We start from the raw sequence: 24,275 nt of genomic DNA, 5'->3' as shown, positions 1-24,275 counted from the left end.
GCAACATAGCTTCGTAAGTATTGACGAGTTGATACTCTAATACCTTACCTATGTATCGGCACTGAGTCGAGTACCCTTTGAGCGTACGCGGCTTGAGCCTAGCCCTGGGAGAATCCGAGCTCGCGGTTTCTGGGTACGCTAATAGAAGCGGACGGAGAAGAGCGGTCTCAAATGCCCACATATCAGTTATGGTTAATAACGAATTCTTCCTAGTCCAGGAGCCTGGCAAGCAGCGAGGCCCCCCATGCCGGCTTTTTAGACCAGACTTCTGGACCGATCCTGTTGTGACCCTCTCATATCAAGTAGCAAACACCTCACCGGCTCAGCCCTTTCTTCTCACTTCCCGTCTTAAGGCTAGACAGTTTCCTGACAAGTCCCTCTTCTTTCCCGCCCCTCTTCCCGAACTTTTACTCCCTGAGCATATCGAACCATTCTCACTAGCTCTCATCTCATTCTCATATCACCTTTCCTCCAGGAGTTATGGCTACCACAACAAGCCTCAACCCGGCCTCCCGGCCTTCCATCGCCTCCGTCCTGCCGCCTCTCTTCCTAGGCACAGCAACCTTCAACACCCAGCATGTAAAGGACCCGCTGCAGATGCCGTACAGGCAAATCGTCTCAAGGGCGCTAGAGCTTGGCGTCAACGGCTTCGACACATCGCCGTACTACGGCCCCTCAGAAGTCCTGCTCGGTGACGCCCTGGCCGCCCACACCGCAGCCACCAACATTCCCAGAGAGTCCTACGTGCTGGTCACAAAGGCAGGCCGCATCGCCGGAAACGAGTTTGACTACTCGCCGGCGTACGTGCGCTACTCTGTCCTCCGCTCCCTCAGCCGCCTCAACACGACGTATCTCGACCTCGTGTACATGCACGACGTCGAGTTCGTATCCCCCGCAGAAGTCCTTGCCGCCGTTCAGACGTTAAGACAGCTTCGCGATGAGGGCAAGATCCGCTATGTCGGTATCAGTGGTTTCCCCGTCCACGTTCTCTGCAGTCTCGCTGAGATGATCCTCGCCGAGACTGGCGAGGCCCTCGATGCCATCCTCAGCTACGGGCACTTCACTATTCAGAACCCCACGCTCGGCCTCGCAGAGGTTGTCGCCGGGCCCGACCACACCGACGAGCAGAGCCCACTGCGGAGATTCCGCAACGCCGGCGTGCAAGTCGTCCTGAACGCCAGCATGCTCGGCATGGGTCTTCTCACATCCACAGGCGTTCCCGCGCGCACGGAGACGGCGGAGGGCAAGGCCGGCGTTATCGCGTCGTGGCACCCCGCGCCGGACGACCTGCGCTCGGCATGCCAGAAGCTCTCGGCCATCGCCAGCGATGCCGGCGAGCGTCTGGAGACTGTTGCGCTTCACTGGTCAATGGAAGAGTACGCCCGCGTCGGCGCCGCAGCTGGTCTCGGCGTGCAATTGCCGGGCCAGAGCGGCGACGTGCGCGTCGGAGGCAGCGTCATGGGCGTCACCAGCACCGCGGAGCTCGAGCAGACTGTCGAGTCGTGGAAGCTTGTGCTCCAGGGTCTTGCTGCTGGCAGCGAGGCTTCGGCGCGGTATGAGAAGCTCAAGGCTCTCGTGGAGCAGAAGATGTGGCCCGAGTTGGGCGTGTGGAAGGGCTACAGCTGGGCGAGTCCCGATGATGGCTTCCAGAACGAGAGGAGCGCGGATAAGTTTGGCTTGATCCCGGAGGAGGATGAACTGATGACCAACTTCATGACTAGAATTTCCAGCAATCTGTGAGCGATTAGCGTTACTTGCATGTCTCGATACCTGATAGAAATAGACACTTTTGACAAAATACTCTGCCATGCAATTCCTCATACAGCGACAAGCATCTGATTGGTCAATGTGCCTTGACACACAAGCCCCCATGGCGATGCAGGCTATGGAATCTTTATGAGGCGCACCATCACCTGGGACCGATTGATTGGACTGGAGTTGTCTTATTGCGGCACAGCCTGCCTTGGGCACACTCTGAGGCATTCTGCCAGCTGCTTTCGAGGGCCTTGGAAATCATAAGGCGAGGTCTCCCCGCCAACAGCCTGATCGTATCTTCGCCATTCTCCCTTTTCCAAGTTTGCGGATCGCTGCTGTCATCGATCGTTTCAGTACTGCCCTGAGTCTTGACAACGGCTGAAAGATGGCAGAAGCCTTTGGCCTTGTGGCGAGCGTTTTCGCAACTATTCAGATCGCAGATAGAGTGGTCTCGATCTGCAAGCACTACATCGAGAACGTCCGGGATGCACCATCCGATCTACGCACGATCCTCGTCGAATGTTCCTCAGTGGGAGCAGTCTTGCAGAACGTCGAGTTCCTCCTCAAATTCGAAGAACCAGACTCGGCTTTGCGAAAAGCTTTGGACGGAGATGCAGGGCCTATTGCAGAATGCCATGGCGCCATCGAACAGCTGGAGAAGTTGATCGCCTCTGACCAAAACCAGGCACAAGGGCCCCCTGATTCGAAGAGAAGAAAAGTGCAGGTCACTCTGAGGAACTTGGCATGGCCGTTGAAGGAGACGAAGGCCAGAAAACTGCTCCATGACGTTGCACGGTGCAAAAATACAATCAGTCTTGCTTTAACCGCAACATCCAGGTAAGTGAAAATGCCGTGTTTTACATCGAAACCACGGGTAGCCCGCACGAATTCTAAGACTTATCTTCGCCTAGTTATGACATCAAGCTCATACGCGAGGGAACTTCACGTATCCAGCAAGTTCTGACTGGTATGTTCCACTCGACCTCTTGAGCGATGGCCACTGTTATCATACTGATCGTCACATTAATGGTTAGAAAATCAACGAAACGATGTGTACAAGTGGCTCAGACACACCGACCCGTCATCAATTCACCACCGAGCTTGCACAAATCACGAACCTGGGACGTGCGAATGGATGTCACGTACTCCAGAGTGGGCCCAGTTCAGTCAAGGAGATATACGATGCCTATGGATTCACGGCATCCCGGGAGCCGGCAAAACTATCTTGGCTTCACAACTCGCTGAGAAAATCGAAGAGAGTTGCCGACAGTCTACCTCAAATGACTCTGTGTCGATTGGAATTCACTACTACTGCTACTTCGGGCACAACCAAGACGAGTCAGCTCCATTTTTACGATGGGTCCTTGAGCGTATGTGCAGGAAGGTAGATCAGGTCCCAGATCATCTTTGGAAGATGTTCAAGGATGGTAGGGATCCTAGCCTCAGCGACCTGCTCACTGCTCTTGGGGCCGCCTCACGCTACTTCAGCATTGTTTACATCACGATTGATGCTGTTGACGAAAGCAGTCCACGAGAAGAGCTTCTCAAGGTTTTGCGAGATCTCGCCACCGACTTCAGGTTCCCAAACATCAGGCTCTTAGTTACTAGTCGCGAATATCTGGACATTGAAAAAGTCATGGAAGAGATTTCGACGGAAATTTCCATGCGAAACGAGTATCTCGACGCTGATATACGTCTGTATACTGAGACTCGACTCGCTACCGATGACAAGCTGAAAGACTGGACAAAGGATGTACGCAAAGAGGCTCTAATAGCCCTGTGTGCGGGCGCAAAGGGAATGTGAGTATTCCACTCACAGTGTCTATTGTTTATCTAAGACTAATCGATTCGTCCTGCAGGTTTCGTTGGATTGTGTGCCAGCTCGATTCTTTGCGGCGAATCAAAGGGAGCAAGGCGTCCATCCTAAATGAATTAAGAAATCTCCCAAAGACCCTCGATGAAGCATACGACAGAATTTTCGACGCCATACCTAAAGAAGATCTCCAACTTATGGTTTCAGCTCTTGATTGGATCTGCTTCAACAACAAATTCCATGGGCATCAATCAATCAACTACAAGGTGTTAGTTGGAGCAATCCAAAGAGACTTATATCGGCAAAATCCGAGTACACAAGACTATCGCTATGATGTCGAATTTCTTCGCGAATTATGTGGCTGTCTCATAACTGTCACGGTAAACCTTTACCACCGTGTTTATCAAGACGGACTAGAAGTCTCATTTTCGCATTACACTGTCATGGAATATTTGGCCGTGTCAAACCGATTTGGTCCGGAATACTGTTTTCGCCTTGACAAGTTCACAGCCTTGAGCCAACGAGCGAGCGTTATTTCCTCGGAAGCATTTCAGTACAAGATTAGCGACACTAGGACTCTTGAGAACGATCAACTTTCTCCGACCCCCAGATGGGAGTTAGATTTTGGAACGTATTGTAATCTCGCAGTCATCGAGATGATCGAATACTATGAAGAGGTCCTCGTACAGAATGAGGAACTTGCTACCATGCTTACGACTCCGCACCACTCAAGAACACATCCTTTGGAAACGTTGCGTAATTTGGAACTTGAACTCCTGGAAGATGGGCTAAATGTCTTGGGCGCGCTCTTCGAGGACTACATGCCCGTGTCTGTTCGTCCATCCACGCATATTCAATTCTATGCATCAACGCCGCCTGATATTCGGATTCTGGTTGACCTCTTGTTCATGGGAGCCTTCAAGCTAGCTGACATTATGCTAAGCAAGGAAGGTAGTGCAAGGAATATCCTGCAGACTACGGTACACCTAGGTTACCGGTTTAACGAAAGAAGCTATACGCAAGATTTCGTTCTTCCGCTTGTGAGATTTATTGTGGTCGTTGGTTGGGGTGATCAGTATCGTATGCATGCAGCATTGGGGTACGTCATAGGGGACTGGCGAGAAGCTATCGACTGTCGCTGTTTTCTCCTGGACTCCATTGCTTTACATGGTCATCAGACTTCCGTAGATTACAGCTTCTTCAAGGGTGTGGATTGCTTTGAATTATGTGGACTTGAGGACCTTCTACGCCTGGGTGCGGAAATAGATGCACCGGACTTCGTAGTCACGCCACTGCAAATTACCGTCGCTTGTTTGGATCAGAATGGAGTGAAATTTCTGCTGGAGGCTGGAGCGAATCCAAACGCCCGAGGGAATCCAGCTGCGATGAATCGGCCAAAGAATACCATACTACGTGCGTGCGATTATCTCAGTGGTATGAAACCACTCCAAATATGTCGAAATGGGGTTCAAAGGCCTTGTCTAGATGCTATACTCGGCTGTGGAAGGCATTTTGAGGGTGTCGCCAACTACCGTGGCAAAAACATCACGGAGATCTCGGGGAGAATTGAGGCTATGCTGCTCAAATACGGTGCTACATGAACAAAGACTCTTCATAGTTCAGGGATAAATCATGATCTAAGTATAAGCTATAGTCTAAGTCTCACGTTCAGCTTCAGCTTGATTGACGATATCCGTGCTATGCTACTTGTTGACGAACTGAGTGATGGCGCATACTGTTAACTCCCTTAGTAAACACCCGGCAGAATCTTCCATCTAACAATCTTCTTATACTTCTCCCAGTCCTCGCCGTATTTCTCCGAGCAAGCAACATCGTCCCTCCCTTCGCGATGAATAAGCAAAATGGCGAAGTACAACACGTAAAAGTACGTAAAAACCATGCCCCAGCCACGAGCCGCGCCCTGAACGACTTCACGACCGTCAAGCATCGTGATAGCACCAGACACGGCGCTGCCAGCAGTGAGGATCTGGTAGCCGGACACGGCAGTCGGCAAGCTGAACGGTGAAGCCTGGAGCCAGTCGCCAAAGTAGTTGATATGCCGAGACCTGCCCCACCATCCACCAGTAAGCAGCCTAGTACCGCGCTTCGTCTGGATGAAAGGCAAATCCTTGACGCTCGGGTGGTCAGGCTGCGTGCGGAAGACCTTCTTTTGGTTATTCGCAGAGCGGAAGATATACAGGCCCGTTGCGAAGACGGCAAAGATGCTGGCGACGCCGGCCCAGCCCAGGTGGACGGGGTAGACGGAGAGGTAGCGGGTCTGGGTGGAGTAGAGGAAGGGCACCCAAACGATGTCGCCGAACGTCAACATGAAGCCCAGGCCGTCGGTGGTGATGTCCATCATGGTGAGCAGGCCGGCCTCCATGAATTGGCCCTCGAGGACGTAGTAGCCCTGCACGGCGGTCGTGAGGAGGATGCTGTCGGAGAGGTAGCCGTAGGTGCGGTACTGCTTCGCGCAGAAGGCGAGGTTGAGGATGACCCAGCCGGTCAGACCGGGGCGCATTTCCAGCCAGGCTTTGAGGTCGATCTCGCCGAAGAAGGGAAGGGTGATGCGGGGGTTCAATTCACGGCCGATGTAGATGTCGTAGATGAGGCTGCCGGTGTTGCCGCCGACGGCTAACTCACGTAGCTCTGGGTTGCCGGGTTTCACGCTGAAGCTAGCGACGTAGACGTAGACGGTGATGATGTAGGCGAGGATGGTGTTGGCGGTCAAGAGTTGAAGGTAGTTGTCTGAGATGTAGGTCCAGACGGCGAAGTCGGCGCCTTGGAGGTAGGTGCCGATAGCCAGACCGGCGAGCTGAAAGACTGTGGCGTTGAAAGCTGTTCGTGGGTTAGATGAGATCAACGAGCCTTTGGATTGAGAGAACTTACAATTGAAGCGGTACTTCAATGGACGACCGGATTGAACCAACTTGGTGCCGAGCATCTCCTGCGCAGGAAGAATGCGGTAGAGAACCAAGCTCACGAAGTAGTAGGCGATGCTCCAGCCAAAAGCTTCCCAGCTACAGAAGCCCCAAATTCCATCGGCGGGCCATGGCGTCTCAAGCTTGAGCTTCTCCAAGGTCAAAGTACGAGGGCTCAAGGTGGACGGGGCAGGGCAGCCGGTCTTGTCATTACAGACGAAGAAGAAGGTCCATAAGAGGGCGGGAAGTCCAAAGACGATGGCAAAGGCGCCGGGACTGAGTGAGCATCGAAAAGTCAGCGATTGAGTGTGAAAAGCAGGTTTAGAACGCGGAACTTACGGGCCTCCAAACTCATAGTTGTGCTTCTTAGGAGCCATTGTTGTGTAGAATTGTCACTGACTCAGCACGATGAATCTTATCAGTGTCTACCCGTAATCGAGAGATAGATATCTCAGCTGGCTTCAGGATAAAGAGTGAAACGCCGGCTTCCATTTGACGTGACGCGGTGGCATGAAAAGAGCAAACACAACACGCGTAATGGGAATACCCCTTTCTGATGGGGCAGCACAGCACCAATCAGCAGAAATTTGCGGCGTGGGTCGTGCTTCCAGTTGTAATTTCCAGTTACCGAGGCGCTAATCCACGGTGGGCGACGCCGAGCCCTCCTGTGCTCCGGTGCCGATCGGCCCCACTTCACCGGTGCCCGTGTTTTCCGCGATGCCCTCATTCTCGGACACGGAATAGACATGTGTTGAATGCAAGGGATCTTAATGACTGGTTCAATCGTTTCTCAAAAAGGCAAGTCAGGTCTCAGTAGACATTATCTTCATTACTCATAAGCTGACCCAACCAAAGTGTTGGCTACTACATTTACACCCGCCGCGCCTGCAAAGTTGCTACATCTAGCAGACGGTTCATCCATCATTGGCTCAACAGGACTCAGTAGATCTTCTTCTCGTCGTTGTGAGAGCACGTCTTGCCGTGGCTGGTGTGCTCAGCCAAAGCCTTCCAGCGACGCATCTGCTGGAGAACACCAGCGCGACCGCGGAGGATGGGGGTGGTGTTAGCGCGAGGGGGAACGCCCTCAAGCGAGTTGGCGAGGGTAGCAAGAGCGCGGCCAGCAGCCTTAGTGTTGACGGTGATGGCATCCCAGTTGATGTTGTCAATCGTGTCGCAGGCCTGGTGGTAGCAAGGATCATTCTCGCCCTCACCAGTGAAGATGGACGCGACTGGGATGCCGAGCTCGACGAAGCCGGCGTAGTCGGAGCGGCCATCAAACTCGGCAGAGATGGTCTCCTTGCCATTGGCTTCGAGGTAGTCGGCGATGAGCTGGGGACCAATACCGCTGTTGTTGTAGGAGGCGAGCTCGTAGATGGGGTTGGGGGATCCGATCATGTCGTAGTTGAAGTAGTACTTGATCTTGTCGGCGTCCTCGGAGCTGAGGTGCTCGGTGTAGTAGTAGGATCCCACCAGGCCGGCCTCCTCAGCGGCCCACCAGGCGAAACGAATCTTGTGGGGGAAGCCGCTGTACTTCTTAACAGAGCCCATGAGCTCAAGGAGGGCGGCAGTGCCAGAACCATCGTCGTTGATGCCAGGGCCCTCAAGAACACTGTCGAGATGGGCGCCGAGCATGATGACCTTGTTCGGATCACCCTCCTTGGTCTCGGAGATGACGTTCCAGGTCTCACGCTCCTCGAAGATGGCATCCACGATGAGGGTGACGATGACCTCCTCGCCGGCGGTGAGAAGGGCCTTCCACGCCTCTCCAGTCTCGAGGGTGATGATGCCCAAGGGGACGAGGAGACCAATGTTCTCAGCACTGAGAGTGGGCTTGGTGATATCGTCACCAGGGACCTGGTTGTACAGGATCACACCGAGAGCGCCGGCAGCCTTTGCGTTCTTGATCTTGTCAGAGACGGCACAGACGCCGCGCTTGATCAAGGCAAGCTTGCCCGTGGCATCGATGCCCGTGAAGGCCTCTGGGAGACATCCAGAACCATTGACGTCGTCGACGGGGGTGTCGATGAGCGGAGCCGTGATACCGCCCGGCAGGGGAGTGGCGGTGTTGTACTCGGCGCTGATGACAATGACATCGCCGTCGGGTCCGGTCACGGAGATGGCGTTGGTCTGCTCAAAGGTGTGGTTGAAGGGCTGGAGGTAGGTGTCCATCTGCTTGGCGAAGCGAGTCTGGGCACGCTCCAAGACGAAGTCGACCGAGGCCTTGTAGCCCGGTGTGCCAAACGCGCGGGTGCCGCCATTATCGCGAGCGATCTTGTTCAGGTTCCAGAGAACACGCTCAAGCCTGTTGACAGGTGGGTTAGCCGGAGCTGTGCATCACAAGAGCTTGTTGTAGCATGACATTGACTCACTCAACGGTCTTGATGTCAGCCTCAATCTTGTCAGGAGTGAGGGGATCGGTGGCCAAGGTGGATGTGGCCAGCGCCAGAGCGGCAGCGGAGAGGTAGGTGGTCTTCATCTTGGCGGATGATCTGGTGATGCACTCAATGAGACCAGGAAGGAGACCGCGAGAAGAACAAGGCGGGTTGAGCTCTCAGAATCTCAGAGACGCGCTCAGGGGCATTGCCCGCTTCTTTATAATAACCACAGCATGCAAACACCGCATGTTGAGTTGCTTTTTTCGCCCTGGCTTTCCATGTCGAATGGCACGCTGCGCGGCGACATTGCGAGGTCTTGCCTAGAGAGTCAGAGCTCAAGCTTCTGGTTAAGCTTGGCATGCATTTGGACCTTGCCGATTGCATGGGTTCTGGGGCGGGGAACATGAAGGCATATCGAATCAGCGGGCCCAATTGATGCAACTGATAAGCAGACCTCGAGCCCGGCGAGTTCTGTCAGCAAAGACGGGCTCGCCTAGCCTGATTGTTCTGCTAGCCTTGGTCATGCAATAACGGGTGAGTGTTACCGCAAGTAGTTTGCCGTTGGAAAAGAAGGCGAGAGGCATAGAAGCCTGGCACTTTCGATGCTGCTGCACCCGAGAGCCAAGACGCGGGTCACAACATCTTGGCTCAAATATTCGCACGCCACGATGTAACCCCAAAGGGCAGGTGCCAAGACTTTTTCATATCGCGGGGTGGCGGGTTGGGACCAACTGTTGCTCAGCACCGCGTCAGTTGAATAAAGGACCTGCCCATCTTGCTCTTCTGCCGGTGCCAGGGTTTTCGTTTAGTGCTTCAGTAACACGGTTCCTGGGCCTAATGTTTCTTCGATAATCTTGTCCGCCCTCTCGGCTTCCGTCCGGGATGTGGCCATGGCGCACGACAACGCTTCTCCGCGTGGCTTGCGGGGTTGGGGATAATGGGACTTTTGGAAGCTGATGTCTTGGACGGTCGGCCTTAACGTGCTGCACCTGCTCTCTTGGGTTTCATTCCAGCTTGTTGCCAAGACATTAAACGAGCTTTTGATCGGTAAGCCGGCTCTGTCAGATGTGATGATTGGCAGAGTATCTGAGCGTGGGGAGTTCACCATTTGCAAACAACAGGGAAGATAACGCGATAACAACTTTTCAGGACTACTTATGGTTGAAATATCGTCATGTTTGTGTCTCGTTGGGGGGTTAGACGTGGAGAAGTAGGAAAAGTTCGTCAGTTGCGGAGTTTCCTTCATAAGACTCTGTGTGTTGAAGTCTAACTCTGAAAAAACATATTGAACTTGATGATAGGTAGATTTGCCCCATCAGTGACCACATCTGAGAATCCAACAACCCAAGTTAAGTACCTTCTCAAAAGTCTCAATTTCGGTATTTCTGTCTTACTAGAGATATCGAGACTCTTGGAATGACACGTTCATTGTTGGCTCCTGGGCAGTGACTGCACGGCTTCAGAAGAGGGGATAGGGTCTAGCCAGTACCGTGGCTGGCTGCAACGTTAAGCAAGAGAGTTCGTAGACGTTCTCCATCTACACTTGTCCCCGATGCCAGTTTTCTGGGCCGCGCTGCATTATGCATATAATGTCGATCCAGATGTACCTTGCTCAATACTAAGCTGCAGAGTCAGCCACATGGTGTCCTGAAAAGTCGCCAAAATCATAACCCATTCAACATTTCCACAAACGCCTTCTTACATAGCCTTCTTCAACATTAGCTAGCATTCGTCAGCACCCGATCGATGGCCCAGGGTCCAGTCACGCGCTTGCTTTCCTATTGGGCTGACAAGCCTGACCTCGTCACCCCAGTCAACAAATAAGCTTAACAATAAACTTTGAAGTTAGCACTGCCTTACTAAAACCTTGAGTACTTGATCAGGAGCCTATTCCCCGCTTCCTCCAAACCTATGTGACTCTCATTGCAAACACTTATCATAATTCCTGATTACTTGATGGATTGCGAGAAGTTTTGTTGTCCGCAGGATGGTACTGCACGTCATGACTCGCCTTGCAGTTGCTCCCGAAGACTCTACAGAAATTGGCTAATTTCCAATCACCTCAATTATAAATCATTGCGGTTTGCACGTGAGATGAGATTGAAAGCAATGCCAGGACAGCCTGCTTTTCATTGGTTCTTGTCGTGGTTTGAATATGTCGATGAATCAGAGTATCAGACGTGCGCATTTCGATCTCTGAGTAGCCTCTGCTCATTCGGCAGATCTTAGTCCAGGTAGATCGACTCCTTATCCTCCAGTAGTTTTAACAGACCACTTTACTCGTCCTCCAGGGCCGATGCGATGGACTTCCGCCCTGCGACCTGTCAGCCTGGACTTCCTGTATGAGAATGGCACTGACGACTATGGCGCAAGTCTGGTATCTATGCTCGGCGGTCTTTCGGAATTCTTTCCAGCGAGTCAAAGAGCTACAGTAGTCCATCTTGTTCATTGCTCGTAATCTACCTGCAAATTGACCTACCGCAGTCTGGATGTAGATGCGGCAGTGACAGCGTTTAGAGAGACCATCCACCGTCATTGTCAATAAAAGCAGCGGAAGGAGACCCCGATTGAAAGAAGAAAAGCGAGATCCAGTTCGGGTATCGTTCAGAAGCTGAACATGAAAACGTTTCTGAAATACGCGTTATGTAGATTAATCGTGCCGAAGTCGCAAAGTACTCAACCAGCGGCCAGACATAATAACGCGAACCATTGGAGTCTGGCATCTCAGTCCATCCATGTCGCCAAAGCACGACAGATTTCTAATTTGTCGTAATAGTAATACAATCTCCTGAGAATGAGATCGTGATGAGAACCGATCACATGTTCGTTAATCAATCGAATCTTGAAGGTGCGAAGGGGAGAAGTAAATCGATGGATAGATGGTGAGACTCGAGGCTCTGAGGCTTGTACATATTGTCTCCTGACAAGAACTACCTTACCTCTTATGTCAAAGACAACTTCCTTGTGTAGGATGATTTACAGCATGAGACACACAAGTCTCCAATACTTACATGGCTGCAAGAAGTTGACTATCAGCAGTAGTTCAGTGGTAAATATATACTTTGCTCACACTTTCACATTCGAATTTCTGAATCCTAAATCCTCATAGTAATAGTGATAGAACAGATCATAAGCGCAGCTCAGTTTCGAAGATGAAGCAGACGCACTATCGCATACGAAAGTAGATATTTGAGCATTCCACAAGCCCGCGCATGTCGTCAACATATAGGTAAGAGAGCCACACTCCAGACTTAGACGCCCTTTAACTAAAGCTAAGTTGACGGCCAAGCCAATAAGTGTCATGTGGCTGTTCAGCTTACTGCATTCTGACTATTCTTGAGCGAGATGTCACATTCCCGTTCGGGGAGAAATACATGGACAACGGCAGAGGGTGGGATGACCAAAAGACGACACGGAGGCAACCTTTGCGGCATTCAATTCGGCTTCCCTGATGTATCATTCCACAAAATGATGCTATGTATTGGTCACTATCTACTCACTCCAATCTCTGCATTCTCGCTCTCAATTATGTCCCCAAGCTTCAAAGACATTTTCAAGGGCTATCGACTATCTACCAGACTTCAAAAGACTGATACCCAACTCGAAATCTTTAATCTTCAGCTATTTCAGAAACCTCTCGAAACGAAAATGTTTCCTCGGCATTGCCTGCAGATGTACAAGCATCATGAACCGGCATGGTGACACCGCAGATCCCCCCGCAATCCAAACCCACGGCACACGGCATCACGGATCCCGCGCAAAAGTCTGTTGCGCTCTGTCGACGACGTAGTAGCAAGACCCAACCTTGCTTATTCGTCTTTGTTGTTCCCTTTTAATTAAAACACGGGTGGCATTGGCGTTTTGACTTGCGACGATGGCTCGGCTGATTAATTGGTGGAAACCCCGCCTCCAAAGTGGGATGCGGGTTTTCCCCATTTTCATTGGCAATGCCCCTTGCCAGAGTTAATAAAGTCGAGCCGTGGCACTCGCTCGTGTGGTTCCGTTGTTTCCTTTTTGCGCTGTCCTCTTAGTTCCCGTGACGAGATTCTAGGGGGTGGGATGGGGAGGCAACGTCGTCGTGCCAAGGAGTTTGCTGGCTGACTACGCTGGCTTGGTGTCTTGGATTGAGAGGAGTGGTCCCCATTGGAGAGGAAAAGGAGAAGAAAGGATGAACTGTTGCTGAGTCGGGGTGTTGTTGATATATAGCATGGTGTTTCCCGTGTAAGAGCAAGTTTCTGGATTTAACGTGCTCAGCTCCAGGCAGGCAGTGTCAGTCGTTACGCAACTTGCCCTTTGTCGCAGCCGTCGATCTCTCGCTTTTGTCCAACAGACGTTCGTCGGAAATATTTGAAACATGCAGATCGCTGCTTGCTTCCTAGGCCTTGCGGCTCTGGTCGCTGGTCACGGATACGTCGACAATGCTACTATTGGTGGCACCTACTACCAGGTTTGTCATGACATATCCTCCTATAATTAATCATGGTTGCTAACACAGTTACAACAGTTCTACCAGGTACATTAGACAATCAAAGCCTCAAATGTCCCATTGTGAATCTAACAACAGACACGTACCTAGCCTTACCAAGACCCGTACACAAGCCCTACCGTAAGTCTATATTCAGTCCCCATGCGAGGATACCACGACTCACCTGAGTTTTCAACAGCCCCAGAGAATCTCTCGCCCAGTTCAAGGCAACGGCCCCGTCGAGAGCGTCGACTTGATCGATGTCCAGTGCGGAGGATACACAGCCGGCGGCATCTCGGGCTCGACACCCGCGGCCCTGCACGCTACTGCTGCGGCGGGATCGACCGTCACCCTGCGATGGACTCTCTGGCCCGACTCTCACGTCGGTCCCGTGATCACCTATATGGCACGATGCCCCGATACTGGTTGTCAGGCATGGCAGCCCGGCACTTCGTAAGTGAAGAGTTCTTTGGAAGTATGTTCAGGTGCCTCGGCTAACCTTGAAACAGTGCTGTGTGGTTCAAGGTCAAGGAGGGTGGACGCACTGGAACCACCAACACTTGGGCTGATGTAAGTCGGATCTGCAATTGCCTCCAAAATTGATCAGTGGTAACTGACCTCTTTCTCAACTTAGACCCCCCTTATGGTTGCCAACTCTGGCTACCAATACACGATCCCGTCCTGCTTGAAGTCGGGTTACTACCTCGTCCGCCACGAGATCATTGCTCTGCACGCCGCCTACTCGTACCCTGGCGCCCAATTCTACCCCGGATGCCATCAACTGCAGGTCACTGGTTCCGGCACCAAGACTGCGACTTCGCTGGTTGCCATCCCCGGCGCGTACAAGTCGACTGATCCAGGTATCACCTACGATGCCTACAAGGGTATGTTGTACAATGTCTCTGAATTCTTGACTCTTGATAATTGCTGACCTTTGACTTTCTCTGAAGCCCAAACTTATACCATTCCTGGCCCGGCTGTGTTCACCTGCTAAGCACCTTTCGATTTGCTGCCTCGCACTGACAATAGGAAAGAATGGGCTCGCCCAATCATTTGAATTCTTGTACATATTGAAAGAAGTGAGAAAGTATATACTCTTGAACACGATCGATGAGCCTGCTGTTAGGCTCGATCCATCATACACGTCAGATGCATCAACTCAACTGGGAATATGTCATTTGACGAGAGCTCACAGTCACAGGCCACTTGGCATGGATATTTCAGCCAGGCATGGATCAATACAAACTTCAGTTCAATCAGTGAAAACTGCCGAGGGTGAATAGGAGTGCCATGTGCCAATCATTCTTCTTTGTTGCCAAGAACAGATTGATTGCTATGACTTTTGGATATGCCCTCGGTGTTGAGGTTGCGCGCTGCATCAGGATAAAGCAACAACGTCCTGTCTATATACCTTACTTGGTTAAAAGCCCGTGAGGTCTGCATTTCAGCACACAATCAGTCGAATGGAAATGTTTGTCTCACTGTCTGCCATCAAACAGCCAAAAAGCCAGCTTCATTGGGCATTGTTGGTGGGGATGGTTGAGTCAAAGCCTTCATATACACACTAGTCGGAGTCGCCGTCAACCAACTATCACTGGATGTCAACATCCACCAGTCCCCGATAGTCTAGTGGTGAGGATATCTGCTTGTCATTGATAATTCAACGATTCGCAGGGGACCGGGGTTCAATTCCCCGTCGAGGAGTCTTTCTTTTGCTTTTTTGAGCATGTGGGCAGTTCTTTTTGATTTCGGATTGATTTTGTGTTGATTAAAAATGTCGCGTGGCCAGGCCCTTTTGTGGTTCTGTTGGAAATGAGGGTCGGGGGTCCGGGCCACTTCGCATTACAGGGGTATGCCATGTCGGGATCCTTGTAACTCATGTGGAAATGAGCAGTCGTTTATCTCTTGGTTTCTTGGCACAAAGGCTTGAAGTAGAACATGGGTCAATTGCGAGCTTGAAGATTTTGGAGTCACGAAGAATGCAACGATGAAGTTCATCCAGTATGTAGTTGGATTCATATGTATCTCGCCTCAAGACATCTTGAGAACGACAAAGGAAATTATATACAGGAACAAATTTGCGCTCGGCTGACTACTTTGCAGACGCGGCTCAACTCATTACAAGAAAGTCCAGCACAAAACTTTCCGCGTCAGCGTTCCCACCAGGGAAAAGAGACTAGCACCCCCGGGTGGGTATCACCAACTCAGAAGAGAGCGGCCGAGAAAACTCGCAAGTGCGAGACGCTTAGCAAGCAGCACCGCTGCCGCTGGGGATGTTGGAGCACTTGGTGGACTTCTTGCCACCGGTGACGCTGACGCCGCTCCACTTCCAGTTGCTGCAGGCACCGGAGGCGCAGAGGATGTAGACGTTGGTACCGGAGGAGGCGACGGAGCCGGTGATCTTGGAGAGGGTGAGGCCGGTGATGGGGACGCCGTTGGTGGGGGTGCCGGTGGGGGAGCCGTTCTCGTAGTCCTGCTCGATGACGATGCCGTACTTGGCAATGTTGGAGAGGGTGATGCCGGAGTAGGTGACGCCGGAGACGGAACCAGTGGCGCCGGAGACGGTCTTGATGCGGACACCGTTGTCGGAGTTGACGATCTTGGAGTTGGAGATGGTGACGGTCTTGACGGTGTTGTCGGAGCGGCCGCCGACGGAGCCAATGGACAGACCGTGGCCACCAGAGCAGGTACCGCCGGTGAAGGTAATGTTGGTGCCGGAGTTGATGGCGAGGCAGTCGTCCTGGTTCTTGACGTTGGCGCCGGAGATGTAGACGCCGGTGGAGGAGCCGACGTCGAAGGCGTCGGTGTTGTGGCCGCCGGCGGAGTCGCCAGCAGAGTTGTCAATGGTGACATCGTAAACGCCGAGGGTGGTGGCGCTGTTGATGGAGAAGGCCTGGACGGGGGTGTTCAGGACGTTGAGACCCTTGATGTTGGAGCTCTTGAGGCTGTGGGCGTAGAAGAACTTGGGCTTGGTCTTGCCGCCGTTGCTTCCCTTGGAGTCCCACCAGCGGGAACCCTGGCAGTCGATGGAGTGGCCAGAGGCACCGTTGATGTTGATGTTGGTACCGGAGAAGGAGATGAGGGGTCCCTCCCACTCCTTGTAGCCGAAGGTGGTCTTGCCCTGGAAGGTGACCTTTTACGGTGTCAGCTAACGAGTAACTCGGTGGTCACGGACTCTCTCAACTTACAGTGGTGCCGGACTTAAGACCGGTCATGTCGAGGGTGGTACCGGCAGGGACGACGATGCCGTTGAGGATGATGCTGGTGCAGCTAGCCTTGCCCTTGATGGCGGCAGCGGCATCGGTGAAGGTGCAGCTGGCGCGAGCATCGAGGGGAGCAGCGATAGCAGTGGCGGCCAAGGCGCCGAGGGCGAGAAGTGAAGAAACCATTTTGGTGGAAGGAATTTGTTTTGGTAGTAGAGAGTGACTTGATACACAGTATCAGAATGCTTGTTTAAAAAATAAGACGAAAGAATGAATGAGCCAAGACTCTAGAATGGTAAACTGGATGAGATCTGCGGGAGTGATGTCTTGGAAGCTTCTTGGCAATCTGGGGAGGAACTGCAGGATGGTTTATATCCAAATCGACGGGATCTCTTGGCACAGCCTTGCCAAGGCCTGTCAACGAACTGCTCCTGTTTGCCATCCTCCTCTGCTCTCTTCCTGTCCAGGACGGATACCTTGTTCCACGCACCGGCTGCACAGTCAGTCGTCTGGACGCATCATGGGAGCAGGGAAACACTGGCCGAGTCAGTTAGATGGAAGATGGAGCTCGACCGGGCCCCAGGCCAGAAGCAACGCGAGTGCCGGGGATGGCCCTTGTTCGTCATAGTCCCATGCAGGCAGGCAAACCCCACCGACAACTCCTGAATTTCTGGAATCGCACTAGATTCTGCCCAACAGTGCCATCTCCGCGATTGACATAGACGAGCACCACTGCCACCATGAGCTCCGCGTCTGTGGACTACTTTCGTACGCCGCCAAGGCTAAGGCTTGTTGAAGCAGGGTCGTCCGGCCCTTGCACCGATCGAATCTAGGCACTCTATTCAATAGGTGGTTGTATCAATCCTGGATCTCAAGTTGCCGAGTTCCGTGCCGTTCTTCCAGCCGCAACTCTGAACTGGGGCTTTTCGTCCCATTGTGGTAAACATCGAACCTCCCAGCATTTGGGGGGGCATCATACAAAAGGAGGAGGGGACGGGAGCCGCGAAAGGGGGATTGCCTAGGAGCACTGGACGCGTAACGGACCAATTGTTCCCCAGGGATGCCAGTACCGGGGCGGCTGGTTGGTGGAAAGTTTATGGTCAGACAATGTGAGCTTTAAATTGAACAGAGTTCGATTGATATTGCGTGCCCTCAGGGTTAGCTTGGTTGAATCGTTGGTAATGTGATGGTCACGGCCTCCCGAACACGTATAGCTGAAGGGACTTATGGGAGTGGGGTGGGGGGTTGATCACATCACGGTACGGCAGTCGATTGCAATAGAATTGACTTTCGGGGAGCGTCTACCAAAAAGCCACGAGAATTGGTGCTGCCGTGGAACATTTCTGCCAATTCTGCCCATGATTGGCGGGAAAGTTCAGAGTTTCGGGCCCATCCTCAACTGTTTTGCTGCCCTCCAAACTTCCTCGAGATGGCCTAGTCATGTTAGCGCTGGCCCGTCATGTGTGCAGAATGTGCAGAATATTGCCAGAACCGGGTCCCCGTCGACGAGCTAATTTGAGTCTTGACCATGAAGTGTCTAGCATCCGACACCTTCGGCTGCTCGCGCCTTTTCGCTTGACGGTGCAACGTAACTGATGCAGGTGTTTAACTCACTTTGACTTGGCAGATTTTCTCCTTCCCCCCTCTCACGATCCTGAAAGGGAATTAGAGTTTGCGCCTTTCTTCGTGTTGACCATGTTGGATGGCGGATGAAACACAAGTCATCTGAACGGCAGCTAGGGAGTTGACAGTCCTTGAATTTGCACCAGTCAAAACTCTGAATCTTCAATTTCAACGTCGCATCATGTTTGGTTTTTCCGTCCGACTTGCCGGCTCTCTTTCTACATGGCACCCTCAAGTCTCAGCCGCATATCATCATTCAACAGCAAATATGACATCGACATGACTCTTGAATAGCCGGCAAGCGGCACAAGTCTCTAGAGGCAAGACAACGTCCATCTAGATGCTTCAGCGGCTCCATCCTAAAGATGAGTTGATGGGGCGCGCGTCCTATCTAGCTGGAATCGTTTACCCCAAAAATAATATGGAACTCGGCACTGAGATGTATGCAGGTGGGTGAAGAAAGATAGGACCAACCTACGAACAGAGTGCGATAAACTGGGGCGCGAGCGTCCAATTGCTCTTTATTTCCGACTCAATGCGACGCATCAGTTGTCTCTTGTTTCAACGGGCCTTTTTTACATGAGAAAACTGGAACTCTCTGTCAATTCCGTACTACACCTCTCCTTTTTTTGACTTTGAGAATTTTACAACGGACCGAAAAGTGACGATCACAGATTAGCAGAAAAGGCTTCAACATGGAAGTTCCAACAGCACTACAACCAATTCGTCGCAGAGCTGCAGATAGAAGAATTAAGGGGCCCATAACTTCGCCTCCCATTGCGGAGCCTGGCGAGAAATGGGCATGAGGGCAAATGGGATTATGGGACCACACGGATGATGCAGCACACGTGCACTCATGGGAGACCGGATGATGGGTACTGCGGAATCCGGTATCCGATCGAGTTAGTACGGGACCCGTTTGCCTATTTCCCAATCTCTTGCAATATTCAATGTGCCCCCTGTTCAAGCAACTACATGCAGACTAGCTTGTTGAGAACCTCTAGGCTCTCAGCGGTCTAGATCGTCGGGCCCAATTCAACTTCCAAGCAAGCAACTCCTTTTCTGGTGCGAAGTGCAGCCAGCGCACTCTCCGTCATGAGTCGATACCCCAGAGGCATGAAGCCATCGTATCTATGAAAGGAAGGAGCTTCGGAACTGCCGGTACTATTGAAGCTATCTTGTCCTTCTTGGACACAATGTCTCGGTACTCGACCGGTAGATGTCAGCAACTTTCTTTTGCAAAAGACATAGCTCCGTACATACGCGGAGAAGTGAAAGGCGATGGAAACCTCTGGTGGATCACAACTCCAATGGGCAAGGGATAATGCCGAGGACCACAACGCCTTGCCCACGGGGGGCTTGACAACAAACGGGTTGACAAGGGTACTCTAGCCGTTGCTATTTCGCCGACGGACTTAGTAGAGACCTGACTGATGGATGGATCCCACAACAGCTGATTTCTGATTCATTACAGGACGGAAACAGATGGAGCGTATGCACTCGACAATTTCCCCGTGGGTCAGACTGTTAGAGGCGGTGTAATTATCACGGGGAGCGGGTTCCAATTGTCCGCCGAAGCTCCCATTATCTCTTCTGAGAAAGACTACTTTCCGGGCAGTAGCACTTACTAACCCTCTATTTACAGAATCTCGTATTTTCTCCTTCAACCAAAGTTCCCGAACCAAATGTCATCACTAGGCCGAACCCCTTTCTCAACCCCAGGCAACCCGCAGAGCCGTACTTCCTCCTCGCTCGCCGCCTTCCATTCTTTGGCCGTCTCGACTCTCGCAGCAATCATCATTACCATGCCCGCCTCCGCGTGCCATGCGTTGTGGCAGTGGAACGCCCACAAGCCCGGATTGTCCAGAACGACTCTGACGACTGCCCACCCGTAGCCTTGGACTGTTACGGTATCCCTTCTGAGCGGGTTCTCCAGAACACCCGACGCTGCTAGTTCTGCTTCCAACTCGGCCATGTCTTCGGGTGGGTAGCCCGTTGGGGATTGCTTTAGTACGAAGAACTTGTGGCCGTGGATATGGAACGGATGTGCGCCGTCGTCGAAGTTGCTGATGACGATGTTAACCGTTTGGATGCCTTGCGTCTGGTACACGAACTCATTTTCTGGATTGAAGGTGATGTCGTTTACGCCGGTTGTAGACGGCAACAGCGTTTCATTGTCTCTTTTCGCGGTGTCCATGAAGCGATACAGAGCCGGCGAGGTGACGTTGGCGTGCCACGTCGAGGCGTTGAAGAAGCCCCGCGACAAACGCCAGGCCCCAATTTCGAAGTTGGCGCGGAGGTACATTGTGGCTGTGACATTGGGTGCTGGAATTGCATCGACAGGTCTGAGAAGAGTTGTGTTCATGTCTCGACAGTCGACATCTATGGCTTCGTCCCAGCTCTTGCTTTGTGGTTCGCTGAGTTCAGACAACGCTTCATGCGTCTCCTCTATGCTGGAGAGATCTGGTGTGGCATACCGGATGATCCCCTTCACCTCTGAGTCGAGCCAGGGGTTCTCTCGTGCGAAGCAGTGCGTGATCATCCTAGCTCGCAACCAGAATGAATCGGCAGTGGTGAGATTGGTCTCAAGAACCAGACTATATCGCTGTGCCGGAAGGATATTGAGGCGGTGGAAGGGTTCAGGGTGAATATCAGTCCCATCAACCTCCGTAACGTAGAGCGGATGCTCGTCGATTTCGACCTGGAATTCGGCAAACGCACCAGTGTTTATGAACCTTAGGCGATGTCGCTCATTTGGAGCCAGGCTAAAGGTTTCCAACGAAAACACACGAGATCTCTCGTTCTGGCAATTCCATCCGTCAAAGTCGACACAATCGCGATAGTTGCGCCCGTTGATGAGGCCGCTCGACGGCACAGGCTCTTCATTCTCCTGGTCCGATTGAAGGTAGTCCATCAACAACTCGGCCGATGTGTTGTGATAGTGGTCCGAGATCATGACGACCCGATCAGTCGAGTACTGATCTCTGGTTCCTTGTTTGTTTCTCGGATGGATGACAAGAGGCCCGACGAGTCCATCAGAAGCTTGGTTGCTGTGGTGTGCATGGTGCCAATACGTTCCTGACTGGTTCTCGGCCGTGAACCTGTATGTGAACGTCGCGTTGGGTGCAATCGGGCACTGCGTTACGCCGACGGTGCCGTCCATGGAGTTTGTGCCGTTTTGATACATGCCGTGAAAGTGAATGGCTGTGGCGTTGACAGCTTCGTTGCGGACATGGACAACGATGGTATCTCCCTCGTTGCACTCTATGAGAGGTCCGGGAAACTGGTTGTTGATGAGCATCATCGGCCGAAAGATCCCATCAGGGTTGAAAGTCGCATCGCTGATGGTCCAGTAGTACTCTCTGATGCTTGGCGAGGCGTTGAAGTCCCACGAAGAGCCCAAAACATATTCCGACGAGTTCCTCAATCGTGGCGATGATGGTATTGGCTCTTTGACCACATAGACTGCCGTTTGAGAATCATGCGATGCAGTCGCTGGGTAGAGCAGATCTGACGCATAGAAAATGAAGAAGAATATGAATACACCAAAGAAGCCTGTAGAGACTCGACTCAGCCAAGAGACATCTGACCGGCTCCGCGACTGTTGTGGTCTCTCATCATCATCATCGTGGGGAGGAAGAAATGGCGATTTCTCGCCGTTGTCCTCTGTAGCCGAACCAAAAGACGATGACTCCAGGTGGTCCAAGTTGAAGTCGGTGGAGATCGTCAGAGCCGGACTCAAAAGCCTCTCTTGATCGCTTCCTCGCTCGACGACGTCCATGGCGCGAAGTTCATCGCGTCTCAACGGTTTGAAGGAACAACGCAAGGAGCGAAGAGACACAAATTCAAACAAGAGGTTGAAAATGCGAACAAAATGCCGCTCACGAGCCGAACTGCCGTTCAAGGCAGGTAAGTTTTCGGAAAACGGGGTGGCGTAGCATTCTGTTTTGTTTCTGCCCGCTCGTTGCCGCCCTCTCGGGAAGCCGGCATGCCTGTCTTCTTACACGTGCGCTCAGAATGGCCCAATCAGACCTCACACTTTGACAACCTGCGTCTGCAATTGGAGTTCGGACGGTCCAAGTCGACTGAGGGGAAATGGATTCAATGCCATCCACTAGATCGAAAGTACTGACAGGCTCCTTTTTTTCGTCCCATTCATCTGTTCGTTTAATGGATCGACGAGCGTTCCCGTGCGCAGGGGTGGCGATGCTGTCAGCCTGTCAGGGATGTGACCTTCCCCATTCCTCGTCCCGATGCTACAGAGTCACCGACACGGAGGTGCCCGACAGCAAATCATAGAAAACATGAAATAATCAAGGAGACCCGGCCTTGAGGCTCTTGGTTTTCCTTGTACTTGCCACGCCGTTCTTTCAACCGCTCGTTTGAAGGTCTTTTCAGCTTCATCATCCTCCACGATGCGTTGCGCAGTTGCCGCAGCTTTCCTTGCGGCCGGTGCCCATGCGGCTGCCGTCACGCCTCTCGCTGCTCGAGCGACTTCTTCCAGCTCTTCTGGGGGCTGGGAGACACGGTACACTGCCACCGGTACCGCTGCTGTCGCGGCTGCTGCTGCCACGGCCAAGACTAGCAGCCCGACCAGCAACGTCAAAGGCAAGGCTTTTGACCGCTTTGTCATTATCTGGAATGAAAACACCGATTACGACAAGGCTATTGGTGATCGTAAGTGCTTCTTTGAGCCCATTTCCCCCTCAGAGTCTGACTTGCCACAGCCAACTTTGCATGGCTCGCCAAGAAGGGCATCACGCTGTCCAACAACTTTGCTGTCACTCATCCTTCTGAGCCCAATTACTTCGCCTCAGTTTCTGGAGATTATTTGGGAATGAATAACGATAACTTCAATCGCGCCGATCACAACGTCTCCACGGTCTTTGACCTACTCGACACAAAGGGCATCAGTTGGTCTAGCTACTTTGAAGACCTGCCATACTCTGGTTTTGAAGGCATGGCATGGGTGAACCAACAAAATGGAGCCAATGATTACGTCCGAAAGCACAGCCCGCCTTTATTCTTTGACAGTGTGGCTGGATCAGAGCAGCGGTTGTCACAGATCAAGAACATCTCCATGGTCTACCCCGAGCGCTCCCTGTTCCACAAGGACATTAAAGCTAATAAGCTGCCGCAATGGATCTTCATCGCAGGCAACCTCACCTCAGACGGCCACGATTCCTCTGTGACTGTTGCTGGCACTTGGACAAGGAGTTTTCTTGAGCCTCTGCTTGAAGACAAGAACTTCATGAACAATACCTTGGTTCTGGTCACTTTTGATGAGAATGAGACGTACACACAAAAGAACCGAATCCTCGGTGTTCTTCTGGGAGACGCAATCCCTAAAGAACTTATTGGTACCACAGATTCCAACTTCTACAATCATTACTCAGAACTTGCCACGGTTGAGGCCAACTGGGATCTCCCGACACTCGGAAGGTGGGATGTCGGCGCCAACGTCTACAAATTTGTCGCAGACAAGACCAATAGCGTCATTCGCCAGTGGAGCAACACCTTGGCAGTGCCAGACCGCTACTTCAACCTGTCGTATGCTGGCTTTTTTAACAGTAAGACGGCGAAGCAGTACCCCAAGCCCAACTTGGCTCTGGATGAGAATGCGGCCGGCAGGAAGATTCTCGAGTCCATCAAGGCGACCTGGAAAGACAGCAAAGCTCCTACATACTACGAGGATACTGTTCAGGTTTCGGACGGACTTAACCCGCCTCCTGGCTACAAGGCGTAAGGTCTCGGGACAAAGCCCCTACGAGTTGTTATCATTATAATAACAAATCTGTTACTATAACTTCAATAAATGTTCTCTAAATAATTAAGTCATAACATAAATAGAGCTTATAATTATAGGTCTTATACAAAGTACTTTTAATAAGAAGTCTTTTCAAAGCCTATTCTCTCTTATAACCTTCTTAATCTTCTTTAGCACTTTCTCTATTTCTTTAACCTCTATAAATTTCTCTACTATAATTCTCTCAGGTATACGTTCTCGAATATGTACACATGTATGCAAGATGATAGACTGTAGAGACGTCAGAGGTAATTAGAGCGACAGAAGCAACAGTCATGACAATGATAGAGATAACAAGAACAACGCCGCTCAGA

The 24,275-nt window shown here is 51.9% G+C and overlaps 8 protein-coding genes across 8 annotated transcripts; 4 read left to right on the top strand and 4 right to left on the bottom strand.

Moving 5' to 3' along the window:
- Nucleotides 1–425: 425 nt before the first annotated feature.
- On the top strand, nt 426–1,740 carry HER10_EVM0001177 (L-galactose dehydrogenase; the record flags this gene model as incomplete). Its single annotated transcript, XM_035470932.1, has 1 exon — nt 426–1,740. Exon 1 carries the CDS (start codon nt 481–483, stop codon nt 1,738–1,740), a length of 1,260 nt encoding a protein of 419 aa, XP_035337961.1. The 5' UTR covers nt 426–480.
- A 400-nt stretch (nt 1,741–2,140) lies between these two features.
- On the top strand, nt 2,141–3,559 carry HER10_EVM0013050 (L-galactose dehydrogenase; the record flags this gene model as incomplete). The annotated part of the gene is made up of 2 exons (XM_035482422.1): nt 2,141–2,567; nt 2,790–3,559. 2 exons carry the CDS (start codon nt 2,141–2,143, stop codon nt 3,557–3,559), a joined length of 1,197 nt encoding a protein of 398 aa, XP_035339068.1.
- A 1,711-nt stretch (nt 3,560–5,270) lies between these two features.
- HER10_EVM0013082 (ergosterol biosynthesis ERG4/ERG24 family protein) lies at nt 5,271–6,955 on the bottom strand. Its single transcript, XM_035482451.1, has 3 exons — nt 6,829–6,955; nt 6,458–6,765; nt 5,271–6,406 (listed from the first exon to the last, which is right to left on the bottom strand). The coding sequence occupies exons 1-3, from the start codon at nt 6,864–6,866 to the stop codon at nt 5,316–5,318; spliced, it is 1,437 nt and encodes a 478-aa protein (XP_035339073.1). The 5' UTR covers nt 6,867–6,955; the 3' UTR covers nt 5,271–5,315.
- A 473-nt stretch (nt 6,956–7,428) lies between these two features.
- HER10_EVM0002061 (peptidase family M28) lies at nt 7,429–9,209 on the bottom strand (the record flags this gene model as incomplete). The annotated part of the gene is made up of 2 exons (XM_035471787.1): nt 8,859–9,209; nt 7,429–8,791 (listed from the first exon to the last, which is right to left on the bottom strand). The coding sequence occupies exons 1-2, from the start codon at nt 8,963–8,965 to the stop codon at nt 7,429–7,431; spliced, it is 1,470 nt and encodes a 489-aa protein (XP_035338046.1). The 5' UTR covers nt 8,966–9,209.
- A 4,009-nt stretch (nt 9,210–13,218) lies between these two features.
- HER10_EVM0003967 (cellulose-growth-specific protein) lies at nt 13,219–14,323 on the top strand (the record flags this gene model as incomplete). Its single annotated transcript, XM_035473627.1, has 7 exons — nt 13,219–13,311; nt 13,369–13,377; nt 13,441–13,470; nt 13,529–13,782; nt 13,839–13,899; nt 13,964–14,213; nt 14,280–14,323. The coding sequence occupies 7 exons, from the start codon at nt 13,219–13,221 to the stop codon at nt 14,321–14,323; spliced, it is 741 nt and encodes a 246-aa protein (XP_035338231.1).
- A 1,251-nt stretch (nt 14,324–15,574) lies between these two features.
- Nucleotides 15,575–16,718, bottom strand: HER10_EVM0005669 (endopolygalacturonase 1; the record flags this gene model as incomplete). The annotated part of the gene is made up of 2 exons (XM_035475275.1): nt 15,575–16,462; nt 16,518–16,718. 2 exons carry the CDS (start codon nt 16,716–16,718, stop codon nt 15,575–15,577), a joined length of 1,089 nt encoding a protein of 362 aa, XP_035338370.1.
- A 3,100-nt stretch (nt 16,719–19,818) lies between these two features.
- HER10_EVM0007447 (multicopper oxidase) lies at nt 19,819–21,936 on the bottom strand (the record flags this gene model as incomplete). The annotated part of the gene is made up of 1 exon (XM_035477002.1): nt 19,819–21,936. The coding sequence occupies one exon, from the start codon at nt 21,934–21,936 to the stop codon at nt 19,819–19,821; it is 2,118 nt and encodes a 705-aa protein (XP_035338560.1).
- Nucleotides 21,937–22,570: 634 nt separating this feature from the next.
- On the top strand, nt 22,571–23,901 carry HER10_EVM0000891 (phosphoesterase; the record flags this gene model as incomplete). Its single annotated transcript, XM_035470658.1, has 3 exons — nt 22,571–22,832; nt 22,883–22,935; nt 23,062–23,901. The coding sequence occupies 3 exons, from the start codon at nt 22,571–22,573 to the stop codon at nt 23,899–23,901; spliced, it is 1,155 nt and encodes a 384-aa protein (XP_035337940.1).
- Between the last annotated feature and the right edge of the window lie 374 nt (nt 23,902–24,275).

The sequence above is a fragment of the Colletotrichum scovillei genome, assembly GCF_011075155.1.
Source record: "Colletotrichum scovillei strain TJNH1 chromosome Unknown Contig00001, whole genome shotgun sequence".
NCBI lineage: Eukaryota > Fungi > Ascomycota > Sordariomycetes > Glomerellales > Glomerellaceae > Colletotrichum > Colletotrichum scovillei.
The sequence above is the reverse complement of the archived record's forward strand: the minus strand, read 5'-3'. Positions and strand labels throughout refer to the sequence as shown.

Excerpts from the sequence above, each read along its gene's own strand:
- HER10_EVM0013082 (XM_035482451.1), bottom strand. The coding sequence starts at position 6,866 with ATGGCTCCTAAGAAGCACAACTATGAGTTTGGAGGCCC. Across the intron at positions 6,766-6,828 it reads AACTATGAGTTTGGAGGCCC|TCCCGGCGCCTTTGCCATCG; the intron begins GTAAGTTCCGCG and ends ATGCTCACTCAG. Across the intron at positions 6,407-6,457 it reads ATTGAAGTACCGCTTCAATT|CTTTCAACGCCACAGTCTTT; the intron begins GTAAGTTCTCTC and ends ACCCACGAACAG.